Here is a 22958-nt window from a genome sequence, read left to right as displayed (position 1 = left end):
AGAAGTGTTCTTGAAAAGGTTGAATTTGAAATCCTGTAAGTTCAACTAGCACAGGGAAATGATCTGAGACGTGGCCTGCGGCAGCTGGAAACATCAAGACTTCACAGCCTGAAACATTCTGTGATAAGCAGTCGGAGACGTAAAAACGATCCAGTCGTGAGAGTGATGTCCCGCGGGACCATGTGTGACAGAACGTATTCGGGTGCACCAAATCCCAGCAGTCCTTCAATTTGAATTGCGCAACCAGCTGGCGGAGTTCACGCGCGTGCCAAGCTGGCCGTAATGCCCCTTGGCCTCGTGTGTCTTTGTTTGCGTCCAGGACACAGTTGAAGTCGCCGCCCAAAATCACGGGGTGGGGGTCGAGCAGAAACACATCGAGTTCTTTGAAGAAACTGTTGGCATGACCTTGACGAGCTGGAGCGTACACATTGATTATGCGCACTTTATCCGAACCAATTATAAACTCAACGGAAATAACACGGCCTTCCGTGTCACTTGTGAAGGTGCATCTGGACACCAGTTGATGCCGAAGAACAACGAGCGCAACCCCTTGTGATCTTCGAGTCGCAAGAGAGAAGAAAACTTTCACATTATGCTGATTCTCGAATTCTACAACGTCACTCCATTTCGTGAAGTTCGTTTCTTGAACAAGCATAATGTCGCATCCTTGAGCACGGGCTAGTTGTAGGACGGTGTGCTGTTTGGTGTCGCTTTTGAACCCTTGTGCATTTAACGTTAGTATTCTTACTGACATAAAAAGGAAAAGAAACATGACGCTTTTAGTCTGTAGAATCATCACTAGTTTCTGAAGAGCTGCCTACTTTCATTCTCTTGCTGCTTACTGGACCTGAGGCTGACGACGATGAATCGCGATCACTTTGCTGTTGCAGTGTAAGTTTAGTTACGCCATTCTGTTCAGGATTAGCGTTGTCTAGAGTACCACTTTTCCGGTCGTTAGCAACACCTCGTGCTACGCTTAACCTTTTGACAGCTAATGACGCAGGCCGCTCTAGTCGTTTGGCTACTGGATGACCACTGGTGGTTGAAACTTGAGGGTGCGGCAACTCCAAGGGATGTCCTATGTCGTTTCCGTCAAGCTGTACCGGATCCTCAACCTTCTCCTCTGCTTCAAAGTTGCTAGGGCTGATTTCAACCTCATTGTCCTCATCCAACATTGACGAAGACTCACCATGGCTGTCTATGGCTTCGCTGTAAATAGTTGTGCTGTCGGTTTCCTCCCCACAGTTCCCTGATTTCCGGTCGTCATCCAGAAAGTTATCGATCGAAAGTTCAGGAGCACCAGCCGTAACCGACGCCACTATGTTTCCTTCCTGAAGCTCTTGACCAGGTGTTTGCTGCTGCAGAACCTCACTGTCATCGTTGTTGGTCTGCTTTGCGGACACAGCTTCAGCAAAAGTTTTACGCCTGGTGCAGTCCGCCGTGGCATGATCCTTCTTGCATTTCCGGCAGCGACTTTCACACTCCGAGACTTCATGGCCAAAGTTGGAGCATCTCCCACAGAAAGGTTCTTTGCAGTCTGACCGGAAATGTCCAGCTTGCTTGCACCTGCTACAGACTCGTTGGACACCATGGTAGTCACATGTCACACGGTATCCCATAACTCTAATAAAGTTGGGAACAGGATTGTCGTGTCTCATTTGTATTTGTACAACACGGTGCCTGTTCCTTACTGAAGGCCTGTCGACTGTGAATGACCTCTCCAATTTGACGATCTCCCCATGCGGGGCTAGTGCTCGTAACAAGTACTCATCGGGGACAAATCCAGGCAGGTGCATGCAGGTTACCCGGACAAGACGTGGACCAAGCGACTCTAGAGCTGACTCCTTGCCGCAGATGACTATGCCAACCCGAGCGAAAAGCTTGCTCAGGGCAGCTGACGAGAAGACGGTAACTTGAAACAAGGCACCGCCTTGATGCTGGACCATGTAGACCTGGTCCAGGCCGACTACTTCCGCCGCACCGTCGGCGACGTCAACCAGAGATGCTTCGACGGGAGCCCTCACGTTAAACGCCAGGGCTTTTGTCGGACAGAAGTTCGACGATGCCATTCTGGGAACTCTACTTCCAGGGTCCCGACGGGAGTCAGAACCCAGGTTCAGAGCTCACAGGGCTCTTACGAATCCTTAAGAATGGGCGAGATAAGCCTAAATCAGAGCAGTGAACAAAACACGTCTTCTTCACTCGATGACGATGACGACGACGAGCATGGTTTATGTCGTGCTTTTCTTTTGCATGATATTGCTGGCTACTTCTATGTTGCAGTTTGCGACAATGTGTCTGATGCTATGTACGCCTATACGAAGGCCGCGTGGCCGTTCTTTAGCACTAATAAAACGTTATTATCACTACATATCCGTTTTCAAACACACAAACAAAAACAGGCCTTACTTATATCGTGAATCAATCTTGATTGACTGATTGATTTTTATTATTAGGACCGTGTGTCAAATGCAGGCACAAATGGCTAAAAGGACATCCCCTGCCTTGAGCAACACCTGTGTGAGATATGTGTAGAATGATGCACGATTGGGAACAAGTTGACTAAAAAACTTACCACCAGAGTGCATCATCACGTTAACGGATTATGCATGACAAAGAAACGAAAAAGTTTTTTCCCGCTATCTTCATATATTCCAATTTGTTGTTGACTGTATTATTCATGTGAATTCTTCAGTGCGAAATTTCCATCCTCATAGCGCAGGTACTGAACGTAGCTGGCCTCCGATTTGTAGTCAATAATTGGTAGTCCTTCCGGATAAATATGCACTTAACTTCACGTAAATACTACACGCTTGTCTGTACTACACACTGTGTAACAGATTGTGCATAGACACATAATATTCCACGTGCAAAAAGCTTCCCCCTCGCATACATTTTACGTGTTTCGTATTGCAAAGCAGATGCCCTTTCTACAAACCACTTCCACACAAGTAGTCTCACGGGTTAATGAGGCCAAAGCCCCAAAGCCGACATATAAAATTCGGGAAACCACCCGTACGCACCAAAGCTACATACGCGAAGGCGCCGATGGCGTTAGTACCAGACCGTTACGCACGAAATCGCCACGGGTGTCTCTGTCGATCAAGCGAGCGCAGCCCCCTCCAGCTCGTGCACGGTGCCCATCATGGAGTTAGGAAACACAGGAGCGGCCGTTTCGAGCAGATTTCCGTGGGACCCCTCTGGCGGTCACTCCTGTCAAAACCGCCATTACTTCCTGTCCACCACGTGATCCTCTCTAAAGTTTCGGTTTGGAAACGCTTTGTTGCTAGCGCTGCTTTTCGTGCTTTTATGTTTTTCCAAAGTCACTTACTCTTAAAATGTGAGCACCACTGCGGAAACAACGTTTTGTTAACGTGTTCTTACCGCGGTTGCGGCTGTCGTTCAACAGAAAGCAGCTCTGTCACGGGAATAACGTTTCCTTCGTAAGCACGTACTTGACCGGTTGTTTCGTACCCCTGTCCGTGAGAGAGTCATCTTGAATCGTTCCTTTCCAAGCTGGCGCTGTGATACAGCTGCAGAGTCAATTGATTTCCTCCACCGTTGTACAAATTTGATTACTGGCATGCTTCACTTTGTGGCACTTCAGCAATAAACACACAAAACGCGGCCACGTCGTCACACAAACATCGCTGCCGCGAATGATGTTTCTAGTCCTGCGTGGTTGTCCTGCAGACCCTGACCGGTCTTGTAGTAGAAGGGTAAACCGAGAGTAAACCTCCGAACACACACAAATAAAGCTGGACGCGCGGCGTTCATCACAATGCAGATACCTCAACTGCAAGGCAATCACGACTCCTGTCGTCTGCTTTGGGAGCTGGCCTGCGCATGCTCTTGGGGTCACGTGAGCGGTCACATGGTAGACAGGAGCATCCCAGAATGCAGTGCGAAGCTGGCACGCCCGTCCCAATGGCAAAAAGTTCGAAGGGCCGCTCCTGTGTTTCCTTCCTCCATGGTGCCCATAGACCTCTACCTGTTTGTAAACAAATGACCTCATAAATGTTCGACAGCGCCAAACACACATGATTCCCAGATCATCCCGTTTTCATCTCACGGCCTCATCGGGATGACTTGATCCATGCGTCGTCCCCCAGATCTCCGGGAGCGAGCAATGGAAAATCGTACCATATTCATCCCTGTGAGAGCTGCCTGCGAGAATGCAGACGCCGCGAATCCTACGTGCCTCCAACTGCACTTGCGCGGTACGCAACTGCGGCTGCATTTCGTAACGTTACTACGTAACCCTTAATATGATCTTACCGAACACGATGTAAAATTTACCAATTTCATTCTTCATGTTTTCACATAGCAACATCCAGTATTTTGTGGTATTAATAAAGATACGCGACTTGCGCTGCTTCAGGCGACCAGTGGGAGCGAGGTTCAAACCACTGATCTCTAGGTCCATTCTTTTCGCTTGCACCGCCTGCACCAGATCTGAACTGGGTTATTTGCGTGCTGCACTTTCCTGTTGAAAAGAAAGGCATTACTAATAAAGTTCCTTTCAGCTGGAAAGTGCAGCTCCCGAAAGCCCGTCTTGCGTGGAGTCCAAGGTAGTGCAGTCCAGTGCAAGTGAAAAGAATGCGCTTAGTATGTATAAAGGCTGGATCGCGCATGGGAGAGGGGCTCGTGGGGAGAGGCGTGCCTTCGGGCCGCCATGTTGGTGGGCCCTAAAGTGCTGTGTGTGCCCATAGAAAACAATGGGAGGCAACAGAGATTGTGAGTATTTATTGCGCTGCAAGCATTGGTCGTTGTTTGTCATCACACAATTTTGTAAGGTGCCAGTATACTGATGTATCCTAACAGTTTTTCACAGGTGTCCTGCCGTTGTTTTGCATGCAGAATGTTTTGCATTCCGAAACTAGACCGTCACTGCAGTACAGCGCTGGGGATTGGACTACAGCACGTTTCCCAGCCAATATTTCGATAAGAAACAACTTGAGGTTAACAACAACCATGTATATAATATCCCGTACTGCGTTCTGGACAAAAATTGTTCCATAAAGAACGGTCCGGGAAAAGATATACTCGCATGGCAGAAAGAGATCGTTCTGTAGAATAACAGCCGTTGTTTTAGCCGTGTATGCGTTTAGTATGATTTATATCAAGCATCGCCTTAGAAAGAGTCTTTTAGTAAACGACAGCGGTGCTTTGCCTTGCAAATATGGACACGCCGAAGCAGCCCAAATAATTACTTCACGCAATTAGATCACACTCGTTAGGACAGTTAATCAGGTAGTGATGTAAGCTTAATCAATTAAGTTACTTAGAAAGTGGTAACACCTCCTTGAGACACAGGACTTATCTCTTTTTGAAGTACAGCCCTTCTATGTTTGTTTGCTTCTTCCTTTATTTGTTCTGATTATTTGCAGGCGCGGTTGTGCCAAACTGAATGTCCTTCTCCAGCACTCGCATGCTTTTGTTGAATACAACTGCAGCGTGAGAAAAGCTGCTTGGGGACGGGGTCCTGCTATCCAGTGCTGACTTTGCCATACTTATGTGGAGCATGTTCCAAAAAATGCAGCTCCACGTATGGTCTTCAAATTGCAACAGGACTATTTGGAGCTTGAAACAGTTGTGATTTTGTCATTTTGGCCCTCGTGTACCCAGTCTGTGAAACGCAAACAAAAAAGTCTAACACGATATGCTTTTGTAATGAAGATCACTGATGATGAGTAAAGAGAATATACGAGTCCAAGTTTATTCAATATTTTATATCATTCATTATATTCTTCAACATTTCATGTCAAGTTTATACAACATCAAGTTTATTCAAGTTCAAGATTTATTTCTTGCACTTATGCGTTTCAGGATACAATGAACGTGCAGGGAGGTCGCAAAAGACTACATTTATTGTTTTGTGACCTTGCTACAATGGCAATATATATTACTGAATGACAATGGTCAGGTAAACTCTCTCAATTTTAGGTTGGAATGAGCAATGAATAGCAACTTCCCTCCTGATATTTTCTCATATATGCTAAATTTTAAATTTCATGTGATCGAATATGTGATAATATAATAAGAATATATAAGAATATAATATGTGATAAATGAATGCGATCAGCAGTAGATGTAAACAACATGAGTTGCCAGAGAAGTGCATTCTCAATAAATAATTTTCTTCTTATAGCGTATATGTGCATGCCTATTAACTGAAACAATTATCACAGTTCCCTGACAAGTTTTAATTGCTGAGAGTGTACTGTAGAGGCTGCTTAGATCTACAACAGTTCATACAAGGTATTATATACTGTGAATGCCTTTAAAAATCCCATGTGACACATATGCCTTTACTTTCTGGAGGTGCTGTGGTAGTCAAAGTTTGTGGGCATTACGCAGGTTCTGCACCCATTTCTTGAGTATGTCGAGGCAGCTGTGAAGTAACCTGCATTGATGATGATTATTCCAATTTTTATGGTGCATCGACAACAAAGGAAATAATACATCAGAACATTGGTTTGGGTGCAACCAGTTAAAAATGAATATGTTCTTTAATAAATGCATTGGACAAATGTTAAAACATCAGTTTAAATCATGGTTTACAATCCCTGTATCTTCTAAAAATTAAAAAGATTAAAAACTATTCTAAAAAGAATATGGGGAACTCCTCTAAAAAGAATTATAATCTCTAATTATTATATTGCTGGGTGAAGGAGCCTAAAGTGTAAGGTGTGTTTCTGATGTCAACATGTAAGAAAATATGCAAAACTGAGAGAGGCTAACCACAGTGCGTGCACTGAGGTTGTTACTTCCTGTAAAGTAGAAACCAGTGGATGAGGAACGTGATACTTACCTGTACACCCAGCCGTATCACACTGCACAGATTATTCACTGGGTAGCCCTCATGACGAAACCTGTATTGAGAGACCACTTTTGCCTTAAAAACTGCTACAAATAGCACGACACGCTACAAATTATTACTATCGTAACAAGCTGACGATACAGCTCAGACACAAAGGCGTTATTAAAGTCGCGCCACACCACCGTTACGTAGGATTCTTTGTCACAAATCAAACCAAGGCACAAAACAATACCAATACATGAAAAAAGGTGACAATCGTGGTCTCATTATGACGTAATACCGAACTTGTGCGCGAAAGTAATTCAAAGAAATGAATGTGGCACTTGCTTCCGCAGAGAACACCGTGTACCATGCTAGCAATGCATGCAAAAAAGCGCTCGAGTGCTTGCACATATATTGATGACAACACTACCTGTGTAGTGTAACATGTTCTTTCAAGCATATTATGCACTCAATCTGTATTTGCCGCCGGGCAAAATGCAAGTGTGCTCGATTGAACGTCGGAAGAGCGATCAAGCAACCTGCATCCAGTGCTCGTTTTGGGCAAAAAAACACTTCATAATGGTCAATTAAATATACAGAATGGACGCCTATTTATTCCTTGATGAAGAATGACTCACCTGTATAAATTTAGGCCCTGTAACCTTGCCAGTACGGTTGGTACGACCGTAACTGCAAGAAGTTGCCATGATCGCTGCGGCGACTGTTGTGGGTACAGTAAGATGGCGGCCGGTTTCTTCACGCTCACGCTCCCTATCTGCGATCCAGCCTTTTACAATCGAGATCAGTGGTCCACACGAACACGTTACACTACACAGGTAGTGTTGTCATCAATATATGTGCGAGCACTCGAGCGCTTTTTTGCATGCATTGCTAGCATGGTACACGATGTTCTCTGCGGAAGCAAGTGCCACATTCATTTCTTTGAATTACCTTCACGCACAAGTTCGGTATTACGTCATAATGAGACCACGATTGTCACCTTTTTTCATGTATTGGTATTGTTCTGTGCCTTGGTTTGATTTGTGACAAAGAATCCTACGTAACGGTGGTGTGGCGCGACTTGAATAACGCCTTTGTGTCTGAGCTGTATCGTCAGCTTTTTACGATAGTAATAATTTGTAGCGTGTCGTGCTATTTGTAGCAGTTTTTAAGGCAAAAGTGGTCTCTCAATACAGGTTTCGTCATGACGGCTACCCAGTGAATAATCTGTGCAGTGTGATGCGGCTGGGTGTACAGGTAAGTATCACGTTCCCCAGGCAAAAATCTGGACTGGTTCCAGAATGGTTCCATTTGAATCTGGACTGGTTCCATTTGAATGTGGATGGTTCCGGAATGGTTCCAGTTGAATCTTGGTGGTCCCAGCTGGATTCGCAAGTGGGGTGGCTGGCTCCACATTGGTGAAATTAGTGGTACCACTCTGGCCTCAAATGGTTCCAGAACTTACAGTGGGAGCCTCACAGGTACCATTTTGTTCCCACAATGGTTAATTGAACCACTTTAGATTCCAAGCTGGGCAGCTTCCCCCTTTGAGATTATTTAGGGGAAGAAGAGTCCACTCTTGCCATGTACCCACGTATACGTGCACACGTATGATCTGTATTTCTGGGTTTTTTATCCGTTTAGGTCTTCGATAAAATATATGCTGTAACTTCAATTCGTGCTCATATTCTCATCCAAAGACAAATGTCATAAAATGTACCAGCAAAATGCCAAAAGACACAATCCAAAGATGACACACTCTGCCAAATAATTAGAAGAACTAAAAACAAAGAGGTAATTGCACGGGCTGACACAAAGCAGATGCAATAATTATGAGGGCGCTCCGGTGCGGCGGGAGGCTTTCAATTCAAATTCTAACGGCGGGCCACGAGAGGGAGCAGAGAGAGCGCTTCAGTTGGAACTTGACGCGTCGTTGCGAGGTCGTTTTTTCTCTTCGGTTGCCGTGGCAGATATCGGGCATCTCCTGTGCACTATTTACGTGGTTTTAGCAGTCCTCCCCAGGTAACCGAGGATGCGGCTGTAGAGTATGTACCACTGCGCCAATCTACAACGTTGCAAGCTCATTGGCCCAGACTGCGTGCGCGCTCCGATTGGTCGACAACGTTTTGAAATCGCATTTTGTACGCGCGCATGTGTGTGCAGCGTCCCGGCGGCCGTTTCAGCATAGTTTCGAAATAGCTCGCATCGGTCGGCACGGCGTCCGTCCTCTTGTGTTCCGTGTTTCTGTGATGTCAATCGGCAGTTTGTGATTCTACGTTGTTGTGCTGTTCCTGGACACGACTATTATCCCACGTACAGTCTATCAACTACAGAACTGGAATGCTTCGTGGGCTGGTGCGGTTGGAGCGTGAAGAACGCGTTCAGGCGCCGTCGGATTTTGAGACCTGACAACAAAGACAGGATTACGATTACGTGCCACACAAGCGCCTTTTCCGCTCTACAAACAACGAAAGAAGATGCTCATCATAAAAGGGCCGGCGAGGCGTCCTCTTGTGTTTCGTGTTTCGGTGATGGCAGAACAGTTTGTAGAAGTGTTCGCTGGTTTATTCATGCGTCGTTGTGATTCAACGTGTGTTGTGCTGTTCCCGGACACGACTATTGTCCCGCGAACAGTCTATCAACTCCGGAACTGGAATGCTTCGTGAGTTGGAGCGGTTGCAGTGTGAAGAACAAGCGCGGGCCCCGTCGGATTTCGAGAGCTGTGTTCGTTTTGCTTCAAGTTCGAACTTAGTTACAGTGCGTCAGCAACGCAGTGGACTTTGTATTCACAGTGCACCCATGTATCAGATCTTTGAATCAGCGCTTTGTGTCAAATAAATATTTCTTTTAGCCAAAAAAAGCTTCCGTTATTTTGAATATCGGGTAACGGCGGTAGGCGTGAAATCCGGTAGAAGTCGATGGTAGCCAGAACCGGTCGAAACGCCAGCCAAAGTTAAGGCTCCTGATTGGCCGACTGGCATTGCATAATTTCTACAACGTTGCACTCTCATTGGTCGTGTGCCCAGTGTTGTGTGAATTATCTCAAACTATGGGCTCTATGGGGAGCTGTTGGAGCCCTGCTTTAGTGCGTTTTCTAAGACAACGTGATGACAATGAGTCATGTGAAACATATTGGCGATGTCTCGGAGAAGTTTCGACGCTAGGAAGACACAGCGTCCGGAGAAGAACCGGACGATGAAACGCCAAACGGACTGCACAGAATGCTTCTTCCGATTTTAAGAGGTATAACTGCTTACCGTGGTGCTTCGATTACTACTGATTATGTGTTTTATTTCAGGAGCTAGAGGAACCTGAGAAACATGGTTAAGACGAGTATAAAGATTAGGATCGTTTGGTGAAGAGGAAAATGGTACATGCCGCGATCTACATGGACGGAGGTGTCATCTTCTCTGAGAAAATACAGGTGTGAGGTGGTCAACAAAACGCCATGTTCCCTGTTGTCCGTGAGTGCATCGCAAATTCAACAAAAGCACATGCCTTGTCTGAACGCAGTGAGTGATTACCCGTGTGCGACTTAGTACGTGAGAGATGTATCGATTATTTCGTTATCCTTAGTGTATGCTCATAGCAGAATAAACAATATTTACTTCAACAGTATGTGCTTTTCTACGCATTACTTTCGGTCATGCATTTAGTGGTCCCATCTGCTAAGTGGTCGGATCCGAGACCACTTAGCAGAGGGGACCACTGGATAATTTCCATTGGTTCCACTACAAGTGGTACCACCGTGAAACTGGTTCCACTTTTAACTGGTCCCAGCCATTGAATGGTTCCACATTCCAAGTGGTTCCTGTCCGATAATCCACTTCGAAGTGGTTCCACTCCAGATTTTTGCCTGGGTCCTCATCCACTGGTTTCTACTTTACAGGAACGAACAACCTCAGTGCACGCACTGTGGTTAGCCTGTCTGAGTTTCGCATATTTTCTTACATGTTCACATCAGAAACACACCTTACGCTTTAGGCTCCTTCACCCAGCAATATAATAATTAGAGATTATAGTTCTTTTTAGAAGAGTTCCCCATATTCTTTTTAGAATAGTTTGTAATCTTTTTAATTTTTAGAAGATACAGGGATTGTAAACCATGTTTTAAACTGATGTTTTAACATTTGTCCAATGCATTTATTAAACAACGTATTCATTTTTAACTGGCTGCACCCAAACCAATGTTCTGATGTATTATTTCCTTTGTTGTCGATGCACCATAAAAATTGGAATAATCATCATCAATGCAGGTTACTTCACAGCTGCCTCGACATACTCAAGAAATTGGTGCAGAACCTGCGTAATGCCCACAAACTTTGACTACCACAGCACCTCCAGAAAGTAAAGGCATATGTGTCACATGGGATTTTTAAAGGCATTCACAGTATATAATACCGTGTATGAACTGTTGTAGATCTAAGCAGCCTCTACAGTACACTCTCAGAAATTAAAACTTGTCAGGGAACTGTGATAATTGTTTCAGTTACTAGGCATGCACATATACGCTATAAGAAGAAAATTATTTATTGAGAATGCACTTCTCTGGCTACTCATGTTGTTTACATCTACTGTTGATCACATTCATTTATCACATATTATATTCTTATATATTATTATTATATTATCACATATTCGATCACATTAAATTTAAAATTTAGCATATATGAGAAAATATCAGGAGGGAAGTTGCTATTCATTGCTCATTCCAACGTAAAATTGAGAGAGTTTACCTGACCATTGTCATTCAGTAATATATATTGCCATTGTAGCAAGGTCACAAAACAATAAATGTAGTCTTTTGCGACCTCCCTGCACGTTCATTGTATCCTGAAACGCATAAGTGCAACAAAAAAATCTTGAACTTGAATAAACTTGATGTTGTATAAACTTGACATGAAATGTTGAAGAATATGATGAATGATATAAAATATTGAATAAACTTGGACTCGTATATTCTCTTTACTCATCATCAGTGATCTTCATTACAAAAGCATATCGTGTTAGACTTTTTTGTTTGCGTTTCACAGACTGGGTACACGAGGGCCAAAATGACAAAATCACAACTGTTTCAAGCTCCAAATAGTCCTGTTGCAATTTGAAGACCATACGTGGAGCTGCATCTCTTGGAACATGCTCCACATAACAAGCATGACAAAGCCAGCACTGGATAGCAGGACCCCGTCCCCAAGCAGCTTTTCTCACGCTGCAGTTGTATTCAACAAAAGCATGTAAGTGCTGGAGAAGGACATTCAGTTTGGCACAACCGCGCCTGCAAATAATCAGAACAAATAAAGGAAGAAGCAAACAAACATAGAAGGGCTGTACTTCAAAAAGAGATAAGTCCTGTGTCTCAAGGAGGTGTTACCACTTTCTAAGTAACTTAATTGATTAAGCTTACATCACTACCTGATTAACTGTCCTAACGAGTGTGATCTAATTGCGTGAAGTAATTATTTGGGCTGCTTCGGTGTGCCCATATTTGCGAGGGAAAGCACCGCTGTCGTTTACTAAAAGACTCTTTCTAAGGCGATGCTTGATATAAATCATACTAAACGCATACACGGCTAAAACAACGGCTGTGATTCTAAAGAACGATCTCTTTCTGCCATGCGAGTATATCTTTTCCCGGACCGTTCTTTATGGAACAATTATTGTCCAGAACGCAGTACGGGATATTATATACATGGTTGTTGTTAACCTCAAGTTGTTTCTTATTGAAATATTGGCTGGGAAACGTGCTGTAGTACAATCCCCAGCGCTGCACTGCAGTGACGGTCTAGTTTCGGAATGCAAAACATAACGTAATTAAGAATAGAACGGCAGGACACCTGTGAAACACTGTTAGGATACATCATTATACTGGCACCTTACAAAATTGTGTGATGACAAACAACGATCAATGCTAGCAGCGCAATAAATACTAACAATCTCTTTTGCCTCCCATTGTTTTCTATGGGCACACACAGCACTTTAGGGCCCACCAGCATGGCGGCCTGAAGGCACGCCTCTCCCCCACGAGCCCCTCTCCCATGCGCGATCCAGCCTTTATACATAGAGATCAGTGGTTCAAACGTTCAAACCGTTAGCAAGCCCGTCCGGGTTGCAGGCTGGAGGTGTTGTGGTGTGATGTTACAATTGCGAGCGAGTTTCGGAAGTCCACCATTTCCCACTGTGCGCAGCTAAGATGGCTATTAGCGACAAATGTTCACTTCTTTGGCTGCTTGTGAGTGTAGCTGGGAGAAAAGACACCGCTCTGGAATGGGATTGTACGCGCTATAAAATTATGGTGACATTGTAGGTGCCAAAAAATGTGGATGCCATCACGCACACTTAGACGAAACGTCAGTGTGCTTGCAAGCAATACGTTCCGTAAGCTACAGCGGCGAAACTAACAATGTGACGGCAACGAGCGTAGCCTGTACCCTCAGTCAGGGCATGGTGATACGAGTAACAGCGGTCCAGTGCTCTTGGAACACGGCGCGTTTCTATCCCGTAGTCCTCAAACAAACTTGTGGTTCGCATGTCACGGACATTTATCAAGACGCTTCCGATGAAGATACAGAAGGAGAAATACATGTGTTACACCAGCGACGTTCAGATACCGCTCAGCTCATTTGAGCAACGCTTGGATGGAACATGCGTTACCGATCGCAAAGTGCCGATGACCAAAGTACAGATGTTCAGAGAGATTGCAATTCTCAAGGATGCTCTCCACTGACATACATGGACTTGAGCAACGTTCAAGGTAAAGTAATGTGATCTTCATTACCACAATTTGGGAAGCGTTGAGTCAATATACTCTGTTCTTTGTAGAAAATTCTGTCACGCAAACTTCGGCAGCATGACTGTTTCCTCGCACTGAAAGACCTGGCCCGTCAAGTGAGACCTTGTTACAGAACACGATCACCCCTTGCTGAAAATAGGAGAAATGCTGCCACGCTGTCTCTGGTGTAGCATCGAAAAGCGCAGACCAATCCAGGATGTGGAGTACGCCTCCACCTATGTGGCCACCCTATTCTCACCGTGTGATTCATTCCACTGTTTCGTGGCCTTACAATTAACGTGTTGTACTTTAACGCTGGTAAAATTAAAGCATTATCATGCAATGAATGAAGCTGGGCATCCGGACCCTAAATTTCCCACCGGGATACGCAGAATTATGTATTTCCAGCCATATACACGCGTTTGAACATGCTTTCAGCATGGTCGGCAAAACAATCCAACCCACATTTCAGAACCACTGGGTGACCTTGACACTATGCGCTTCATATCGCTTTCGACATTGTCGCACAGAGTCCCACACAGTCCGCCAAGTATACAACGATGCAGTGGCAGACGAGGGAAATGGGTGAGCGTCTACTCCAGCCAATGAGGCAGTCAGCCCAGCTGTCTCAGTCCCAGCCAATAAGGCAACCAGACGCACAAACTTCACAGTATGGTATGCCAATGCAGATGCTCCCAAACGATATTGTGATGCGTTGACTGTTGTATGGTGAACTAACTGCAAAGCAAACTGTTTCAGCTGTGCCTATCCCAAGCAGAAATCAACAAGATGGGCAGCCTCTCCCCCGTACTGCTGCAATGTATATCCTGTACATGGTAGGAGCAGTTTCCTGTAGGTTAGAAGGGCATTGCATATCATAATTCCGTAATCAGCATCATAAAAAAAAGGTACGCGTACTATACCTACGATTCCCTATGTCATTAATTTCTTTCCTTTTCTTTCTTCCAGATATTGTGTGTGAGTAGCTGGTGCTCTTATCGAGTGCCTACATCTCCATTTTTCTTCTTCATTCCATTCATGTTGCACATATTTCCAGATCTATACACACATTTCTAACATACTGTATGCATGAAACAATCATGTGGTTTGAAGCAAAAAATGTAATCTCCTGTTTAGATGCCAACGTCTTGCGCAAGTCAGCGGAGCAGGTGCTTGGCACATCGGTCACAGGTATGTAGCTTTCAACGGTTTCCTTGATTTTGTGGCAGATTGCAACTTTTGTACGTTGTTTCTTCTTCTAGGTCTTTGGGTGTTAATAGGTGCTTCTCGAGCTACGGCTCGAGCTCGAGGTCTCAGGAGATCTCCCCACATTGGAAGTAAATACCTCCACTTTGCTTCTTTGCTTCCAGCGAAAGGGCACAAAGCAATTTATATCATTTACTTTAGCCTTTACAGCTCAAGTGCTCAGAATGATGCATACCATGAAGCTTATTCAGGAGCATCACACCGCGCGGCTTGGTCTCATATTAGCAAAGTAAACAACGGCACCAACGGAAGGACCTGCAGAAAATGACATCTTGAGGGAGCCATTCTAATATTGTCAAGAGCTTCTGCGATTCGATGTCTCTTACCATCGCAAGGGCTATAATATTGGTACGTTCTGCACAATCAAAACGCATACATCAGGTGTATTGTCTACATGTATTTGGGATAAGGTTGTGCGTAAAGTTCTGTTTTCGTCAGTTGAGTAGCTCATGGCTTTTCTTAATGTTGTGGGAGCACGTTCTTCTGAGATGCGGGGGCAGTGACGAAAGGGACACCACTAGACTGATCCTGTGTCAACTGATGCCAAATGATGTGGCACAGAACTTCAGTTACAAGGATCGTAAAGAAGGGGAAAAAAATAGACCTTCAGCGCCCTCAATCTGGGGCAAGATTGCCATTGGTATGTGCTTTGCTCTGCATACTAAAGTGCTTATAACACTCAAATCATCCATTTGCAGCCGTGAAACTGTCTTGTCATGTTCTCATGCATGCTCAAACGACTAGAATGTAACTCTATAAAAATCGAAAACTTTTGTAGTATACAGTATGTCTCAGCTACATATGATGGAACGAGGAATGTAACAAGAAAAGGCGATAAGTGTTGTATATCAAAAACAGTTGTTGAATGTTCGAAAAGTAGTATGCTTTGTTCACATGTATCTTTTCCTTGAGACAAATTAAGTGTGAGTAATTTGTACCATCTCGAATACACATCCCATGTGTTTGCTGCAATAGGTGCCTTGCGTAGACGATGTTCGCAGCAAAAAGATCGTGAAATTACCACAATACGAAATAATATCAGAAGTGATAACCTGTTTCAGCGAGCTTTGTGCTTTTCGACAGAATAGCGCCCACGTGTATGTGAAAAAATGACCACCTTTGCTGTGGATTTCCAGGTTGTAACGTGGTGCATTTTTCTTGAAAAAACAAAAAAGCTGTACTTTGACTGAGTCACGGGGGTAGGTGTTTCTCAACAAAGTCTAAAGCTTCTGGTTGACACATCGACCCTATATAATAAGTGAAAAAGTCTGCTTTGTTATCCCTAAGTTATTTATTGGCAGCATTGAGGTAAAAAATGGGTAGGCAGACCACGCTGTTAACAAGGTTGAGCAGCTGCAGTTCGCGTAGAAGCTTCCCCTGTTTTAAAACCGTGGTTCACATTAGCTGGGACACCCTGTATACAAACATTTCTCAGTTTGCTGTTCAACCCACCCATTTACTATTTCCTCTTCCGAGAGAGATGAGAGAAGTTTGTGGATGTCTTTGTGAAGCGATAATAGGTAGAACTTTGCACCTCCACTGTGCTTCAGACGTTTTTCCAACAGGGTGTTTATGTACTCTCGTTTGTAGTATGTGTTGTGTACAAGGCCAATAAATGTTTTACTTATATTCGAAAGCAGCAGTTTCAGTGCTCTTCGCCATTCTGAGTCCCGGCAGTGGGCGGGTAGTGGGAGGTGGGCCTACAGCGATCTCTGGGCTGCATGCATGCTTCACTGCAATACCTCAAAAGACGCACGCAGTATCATCCCGGCTTGATCGCTCGGGTGATCCGCGGGAGCTTGCAGGAACGTTACTCGGATGGCCAAATTGTGCGTTTTTCGGAGTTTTTTCGGGGATTGGCATTCATCCAGGGAACGAAGACGTCGCCCCAATGCGTGGTTCGGGGTTCATCGCAGGTATGGATTTTGGTTTGCTGGAGTTTGGTAGAGTTGAACTATGTTCAATGCTAGTGGCGAACAAGGTCGCGCCCGAAAGCCACGGTCTTGAGGGGATTACGATGGTCTCTGAAAAGGACGCGACCTTCTGTCCTACTTTTCTTTTAATAAGAGGCAGCGAACAATTCCCCATTCGTGGAACCCAGCTCTCCCCTTCCGATCTGTTTTGGTTTCGGTGTGTCTACCAACGTCATGATGACGTTTCTCGGGTAGAGGTTTATACGATAATGGAAAAAGTCAAACGAGAACCGCGGAACACCACACGAAAACCGGACAACAAACGAAAACAAACAAAAAATATAAAAACGGAGGTACCTTACAATACAGACAGTGTGAAACCTTTCTGAGTAAAAATAATTAACTTTATAGGTTGACATTCACCAAATTCACCTTGATGCGTACGCGCCCTGTGCACGACAGTTACTACCCCCTATTCGGAATACATGCAGCGGAGAAGAAAAAGAAGGCAATTACCATTAAAAACTAGAGGAACACGGCTGAAGCACGTTTGGAATACATCAGCGCACACTGATTCCTAAGAAAAATGCGTGCTAATCAGCAATGAGGAGTGTTGAGTTTGGGAAGATTGAGACTCCGTTGATCACGATGAACTCGAACTTTATTGCTTTCTGGACTATATGTCTGTTCTGCAAGAAGGGATACGCCCGACTGGCGCATCAGAGTGAACGCATCGCGTGATCCCCGAAACCAGAGAACACGCGCTTCCCCGCGATACATGATCTTCTCGCGCCAAAGCGGCGCCGTCGCACCTGGCTGAATCATACACCACGCAACAATACACAACACCCCTTCCCCCTAGCTGACAAAATCGTCCAAATATCGCGGACGTGTGATCATTCGGCGTGGTCGTGTAGAGATAGGACCACTAAGTTGCGGTGAAGACGCACTGTTTTCTGTCACAGCTGGGGAACTAGCTGGTGCTTGATCCATTGGAATAGGTGTTACAAGTCCTTGTGGGACACAGTCGCCTGTAGAAACATCAGTCGGGTTCTCAACTGACTCTGGCAGTTCATTGCTTGGTGTGGCGCGACCTCTGATTTGGTTTAGATGGCGTCTCACAACCCTGCCATCCTGAGTTATAACTCTGGACGACACAGGCCCAGTAGGCTTCTCAATTGTTGCAGGGATCCATGGCTGTCCATGGCCGTAGTTTCGCACATACACCCGGTCAGAGTCTTTAAAGGTCCTTACGGCTGGTCTGGGAGCCTGCTTTTCCTCTACCTCCTGGCGTTTACTCATTCCGTCTGGATGCAATCTGTCCAGACAAGTTTTCAACCTGCGCCGCATAAGGAGTTCGGCTGGACTAAAACCTGTTGATGAGTTTGGAGTGGTATGCTGATGCAAGAGGAAACAAGCAAGTCGTTGCTGCCAGCTGCCATGTACAATACGTTTCATCGAGTCCTTCATTGTTTGAACCATTCGTTGCTTGCAGTGTGATAGGGAGCCACGAGAATTTGCCTTATAGCATTTCTCCGAAGGAATGTTTGGAAGTGAGCAGATGTGAACTGAGGTCCGTTGTCGCTGACCACAACATCTGGAATACCGTGCGTAGCGAAGATCTCCTGTAGTGCGTTGACAGTAGCTTCGGCAGATGTAGACGGCATGAGCTTTACCTCTAGCCACTTTGAGTAGGCGTCAGCTACTAGGAGGAATGATTGTCCATGGAACGGACCAGCAAAGTCCACGTGAAGACGAGACCATGGAGAGTGTGGAACCTCCCAAGGATGTATCGGCGCACGTGGTGGTGCATGCCTCGTGGATTGGCATTCGGTGCAACTCTTGACAGACTGTTCGATGTCCTCATCGATCTTCGGCCACCATACGTACGACTGAGCAAGGGCTTTCATGTGTCCAATCCCTGGATGACCCAGATGGAGCTCGTCTAACACTCGCTGTTGACCCTCTTTGGGAATTATTACTCTGTTTCCCCACAAGAGGCAGTTCTTATGAGCAGATAACTCATAGCGTTTCGACCAGAATGTCTTGAACTCATCTGGACATTTGTCATCTGGCCAACCCTTCCACACTCAGTTGAGAACTCGGGAAAGTTGAGGATCGTGTATAGTCATGCTTGCAATGTCCTTCGCGTGAAGCGGTGGACTGGCCAGCTCTTCGGTGAACAGCACTTCGGGTGGATATGGTATAGCTTCGTCTTTGACGGGAAGTGGCAAGCGGCTTAGAGCATCTCCATTAGCGATTTTCTTCCCAGGTCGATGAACAAGCTCAAACTCGTAAGCGTTTAGCATCTGAGACTAACGAAGCATTCTTGGTGAGATTATCATCGGAGTGGGCTTTGACCTTGTGAATATTCTCAGAAGTGGTTGATGGTCAGTCACAATTGTAAATGCACGTCCATAGATAAAATAATGAAACTTCTTTACTCCGGCGATAATGGAGAGAGCTTCACGGTCGATTTGTGCGTAGTTACGCTCTGTACTTGTCAACGTGCGTGAATGCAACTGGAGCTTCGCGTCCATCTGGCTGTTGCTGACTTAGTACAGCCCCTACACCATAAGGTGATGCATCACACGTAAGGAATGTAGGACGTTTCTCATCGAAGGGTACAAGAACGCTATCTGATGAGAGATGTTCTTTGGCTCGCTGGAAAGCCTCGTCATGGATGGTAGTCCAATTCCACTCTGAGTCTTTGTCGAGAAGACGATGCAACGGCTCAGCAACGGTAGCCTTGTCCTTCAGAAAGGAATTGTAAAAGTTCAGCAGGCCAAGAAAAGCTTGAAGCTCTTGCTTGCTGTTCGGACGCGGTGCATCATGGATCGCTGTAACCTTGGAATCTGCAGGGTGAATGCCGTTAGAGTCGACATGATACCCCAGGAATTCCATGAAGGACACACCAAACAAGCATTTGTCCTTTCTGGCTCGCAGGCCAACATGGGCAAGTCGACGTAACACCTCGCGCAATCGTGTTGCAAGTTCGTCCTGGTTAGCACCTTGAATCAAGATGTCGTCAAAATAAGGCACTACTCCCTGTAGTCCTACGAGAAGTTCGTCAATTAAGTGCTGGAAAAGTCCTGGAGCTACATTCACACCGTACTGGAGGCGTTTCACTTTGAAAGCACCACGATGTGTGATGATGGTTTGCGCTTCTGCAGCATCATCGTCTACACGTAGTTGAAGATAGGCCTGTGCGAGGTCTATTTTTGCGTAGCAGCCACCACCAAACAAGATTCAAAGAAGATGGTTGACTGCAGGAAAGGGGTATGGATAAGCACGCATGGCGGTGTTGATAGAAACCTTGTAGTCGCCACACAGTCTTACTTCTCCTGACGGTTTGACGACAGGAACAACAGGAGTAGCCCATTTTGGATTTGAATTTGCTTCAATAACATTATCGGCGATAAGACGATCGAGTGCAGCATCGATTTTCGGGCGTAATGCCAGGGGAACATTCCTTGCCTTCAGTCCGATGGGTGGAACAGAAGGATCTAGTGGAAGTGAAACAACAGGTCCTGTGTAATTTCCAAGGCCTTCCTGCAATACTTCTTTGAGTACTTGCTCTAGGGGGTTGGCATCCATGTGGTGAACACCCGTCAACTTGATACCCAATGGTGCGAACCATTCGTACCCCAGCAGACTCACCCGTTCTCCGTCAGCGATAAGAAGCCGTAGCGGACCTCTGAAGTATCCATACTGAACATCAACGAAGCATGTGCCACTCAGCGGAATTGGCTGCTTTTGGAAGTCACGTAGTGAAATGGAGAGTGGATGAATAGTTGGGCCCTTCTCTGGCCATAGGCGCTTGTATGTAGCTTCAGAAATAATAGAATAATCGGATCCTGAGTCGACTTCCATCTGGCATTCAGACCCCTCTATCCTCACTTTGGCGTATTGCTTCCGGAGAGTGGATGTTCCTATTTCGTCCACATTGTTCATCTGATATATACTTGCAGTATCTGAGACGTGTTCTTCTGGCTGTTCTCTCTGGCTGTTGTAACTGCATGCGTTGTTGGCGAAGACCAAGAAGACGAAGTTTTGACCCTGTCGCTGTTGCTGTCGGGCAGGTTCTTGTACTTTCTGGTCACGAGAGTTCTTTGCACGACACACGCGTTCGATGTGCCCTTTTTTGTGACCGTGACGGCAAATTGCTTCTCGGAACGGGCACCGGTCGCGGTCAGGTGTCGCTCCACATCCGTGGCACAAAGTCTTCGGGGGGTCCCTGGGATGTCGGGACTTCGCTGTGGATCCTTTGGGGTTACGAACCCGGCGATCATTATTGATGTGATGGGCCGCGGAAGCTAACCCCTGAGTTTGTATTTCCTTCGCTTGGTCGGCCGCTGCTTCGGCAGCGAGTACTTTTGCTTTAGCGTTCTCGAAGGTTAAATCTGTTTCGGCGAGCAGACGCCGTTGTAACCCGTCATCACGAATGCCGCACACAAGCTGATCACGTAGTCTTTCACTCAGTGTGGATCTGAAGTTGCAGTCCTCTGCTAGCCGGCGTAACTCAAGCACGTATGAAGTGATCCTTTCGTTGGAACGTTGCACGCGTTTGTGAAACTGGAAGTGGCTGTATATTACCGATGGCTTCGGAGTGAAATGATTTTTCAGCAGTGCGATCAGTTCATCGTAGGACGTTTCGGATGGAGACGCTGGTGAAACGAGGGATCGAATGATTCCAAGTGTCTTGATACCACAAACGGCCAGCAGCGTAGCACGCTTTTTTTGCAGCATCCGTGATAGCATTAGCTTCGCAATAGAAGTGCAGTTGATCCGCGTAGACGCCCCATGAAGAAGGATTCGAAACATCGAACTCACTGATTGTTCCGATAGCTGCCATCTGAAGTCCGTGAATTTGTGAATCGGGCGCGATCATGTACGAAAGTCGATCTTCCCAGGAGAAGGCCCAGTACATCCCATCCTCGTCGCCAATGTTAGTAGTATACTTTAAGACGGCATAATAACCGGACTGTACAACACCCTTTTTCTAATCCAAGATGGCCGATTCTAATCCAATTCTAATCCAAAATCCAGTTTTAAGCCAACACAATCCACTTGTAATCCAACCAAGTAAAATCCAAAGCCACTTGGCCGCCATTAGCCCCGCATAATTCACGTTGATTGGTCCACGCCAAGCCCCACTGATCATTGATTGATCAATCGTAGCTCTGCTCCTTTATGCTAATTAGTTGGCTTGGCTCCACCCACTTCACGGTGATTGGCTCATGCTAAGCCTACTGATAATTGATTGCTCAATCGTAGCTCCACCCCTTTATGCTAATTACTTGGCTCCGCCCACTTCACGTTGATTGGCCCATGGCAGCTGATTGGTTCACCATAGCTCCGCCCCTTTTATGTTAATTACTTGACTCCGCCCTGCTTCACGCTGATTGGTGCACGCCGACCACGCTATGCTAATTAACCGGCTCCGCCGATTGGCCCTACTCTCCAGGCGCTCCGATTGGCCCGACCGCAGCCCCGCTGCGGCTTTATCTCAGATGTTCAAACTTACCTATCTACTGGCTCCGCCCACTTCATGCCGATTGGCCCGCTCTAAGCCCGCGATAATGGCTAGCAGGTCCTGATTGGTCTACTGAACATAGCCTTCACCAGCGCGCGCCAGATGGTGCACGGATCGCTCGGCAGTGGCTTCAAACAGACAGGGAAAAAAATACCTTTCAACGCTTATTGAGTACATGTTTGAGGAAAAGCATGGCAGTCTTGGAAAGGTTGATTCCTTTGCTGCTGGGCGTGGTTCCGCGAAAGTGACGGATCATGTAGACGTTTCCGGGACAGCGACTGAGAAAAATTTCGTCCTCCGTGAGTTGACACTTCCACGTGCACCGGATATCTTCATAGCTGTCGCTCACGTCCAGCGAGTGAAGGCACGTATGCAGCCATCCAGTAGCGTTCCTGTCCAGGTTAATGCCGGATCGCATAGGTACCACGTGCCACTCCCTGATGGCCAAGATGTCGCCCGGGCATTCATGCGCGTACGTATGCTTATCCTTCTCCAGCTTGATGCTCGCAGTACAGTTGCCAGCGTCCAGCGCCAGCGCACACGAGACGAGTGAGAAGAGAACGAGGTACCCCATCCTTCCAGTGACGCAGTCCAAATGACGCTACTCCTTCTCATCCACTGCATTATCTGTGCAGCGGGGGAAAGAACGCCAGGTGAAATCCCGCTATC

The 22958-nt window shown here is 46.0% G+C and overlaps 2 protein-coding genes and 1 long non-coding RNA gene across 3 annotated transcripts; 1 reads left to right on the top strand and 2 right to left on the bottom strand.

Moving 5' to 3' along the window:
• Positions 1-9892: 9892 nt before the first annotated feature.
• LOC135383507 (uncharacterized) lies at positions 9893-11080 on the top strand. Its single transcript, XR_010419912.1, has 3 exons — positions 9893-10048; positions 10104-10317; positions 11062-11080. It is a non-coding gene; the product is annotated as an uncharacterized LOC135383507 (long non-coding RNA).
• A 7139-nt stretch (positions 11081-18219) lies between these two features.
• LOC135384659 (uncharacterized protein K02A2.6-like) lies at positions 18220-18663 on the bottom strand. Its single transcript, XM_064613852.1, has one exon. It carries the CDS (start codon positions 18661-18663, stop codon positions 18220-18222), a length of 444 nt encoding a protein of 147 aa, XP_064469922.1.
• Positions 18664-19240: 577 nt separating this feature from the next.
• Positions 19241-22863, bottom strand: LOC135384658 (uncharacterized). The gene is made up of 3 exons (XM_064613851.1): positions 22465-22863; positions 20093-21487; positions 19241-19957 (listed from the first exon to the last, which is right to left on the bottom strand). Exons 1-3 carry the CDS (start codon positions 22861-22863, stop codon positions 19241-19243), a joined length of 2511 nt encoding a protein of 836 aa, XP_064469921.1.
• Positions 22864-22958: the final 95 nt, after the last annotated feature.

The sequence above is a fragment of the Ornithodoros turicata genome, chromosome 2 (genome assembly GCF_037126465.1).
Source record: "Ornithodoros turicata isolate Travis chromosome 2, ASM3712646v1, whole genome shotgun sequence".
NCBI classification, from domain to species: Eukaryota; Metazoa; Arthropoda; class Arachnida; order Ixodida; family Argasidae; genus Ornithodoros; species Ornithodoros turicata.
This window is presented reverse-complemented; position numbering and strand designations above follow the sequence as displayed.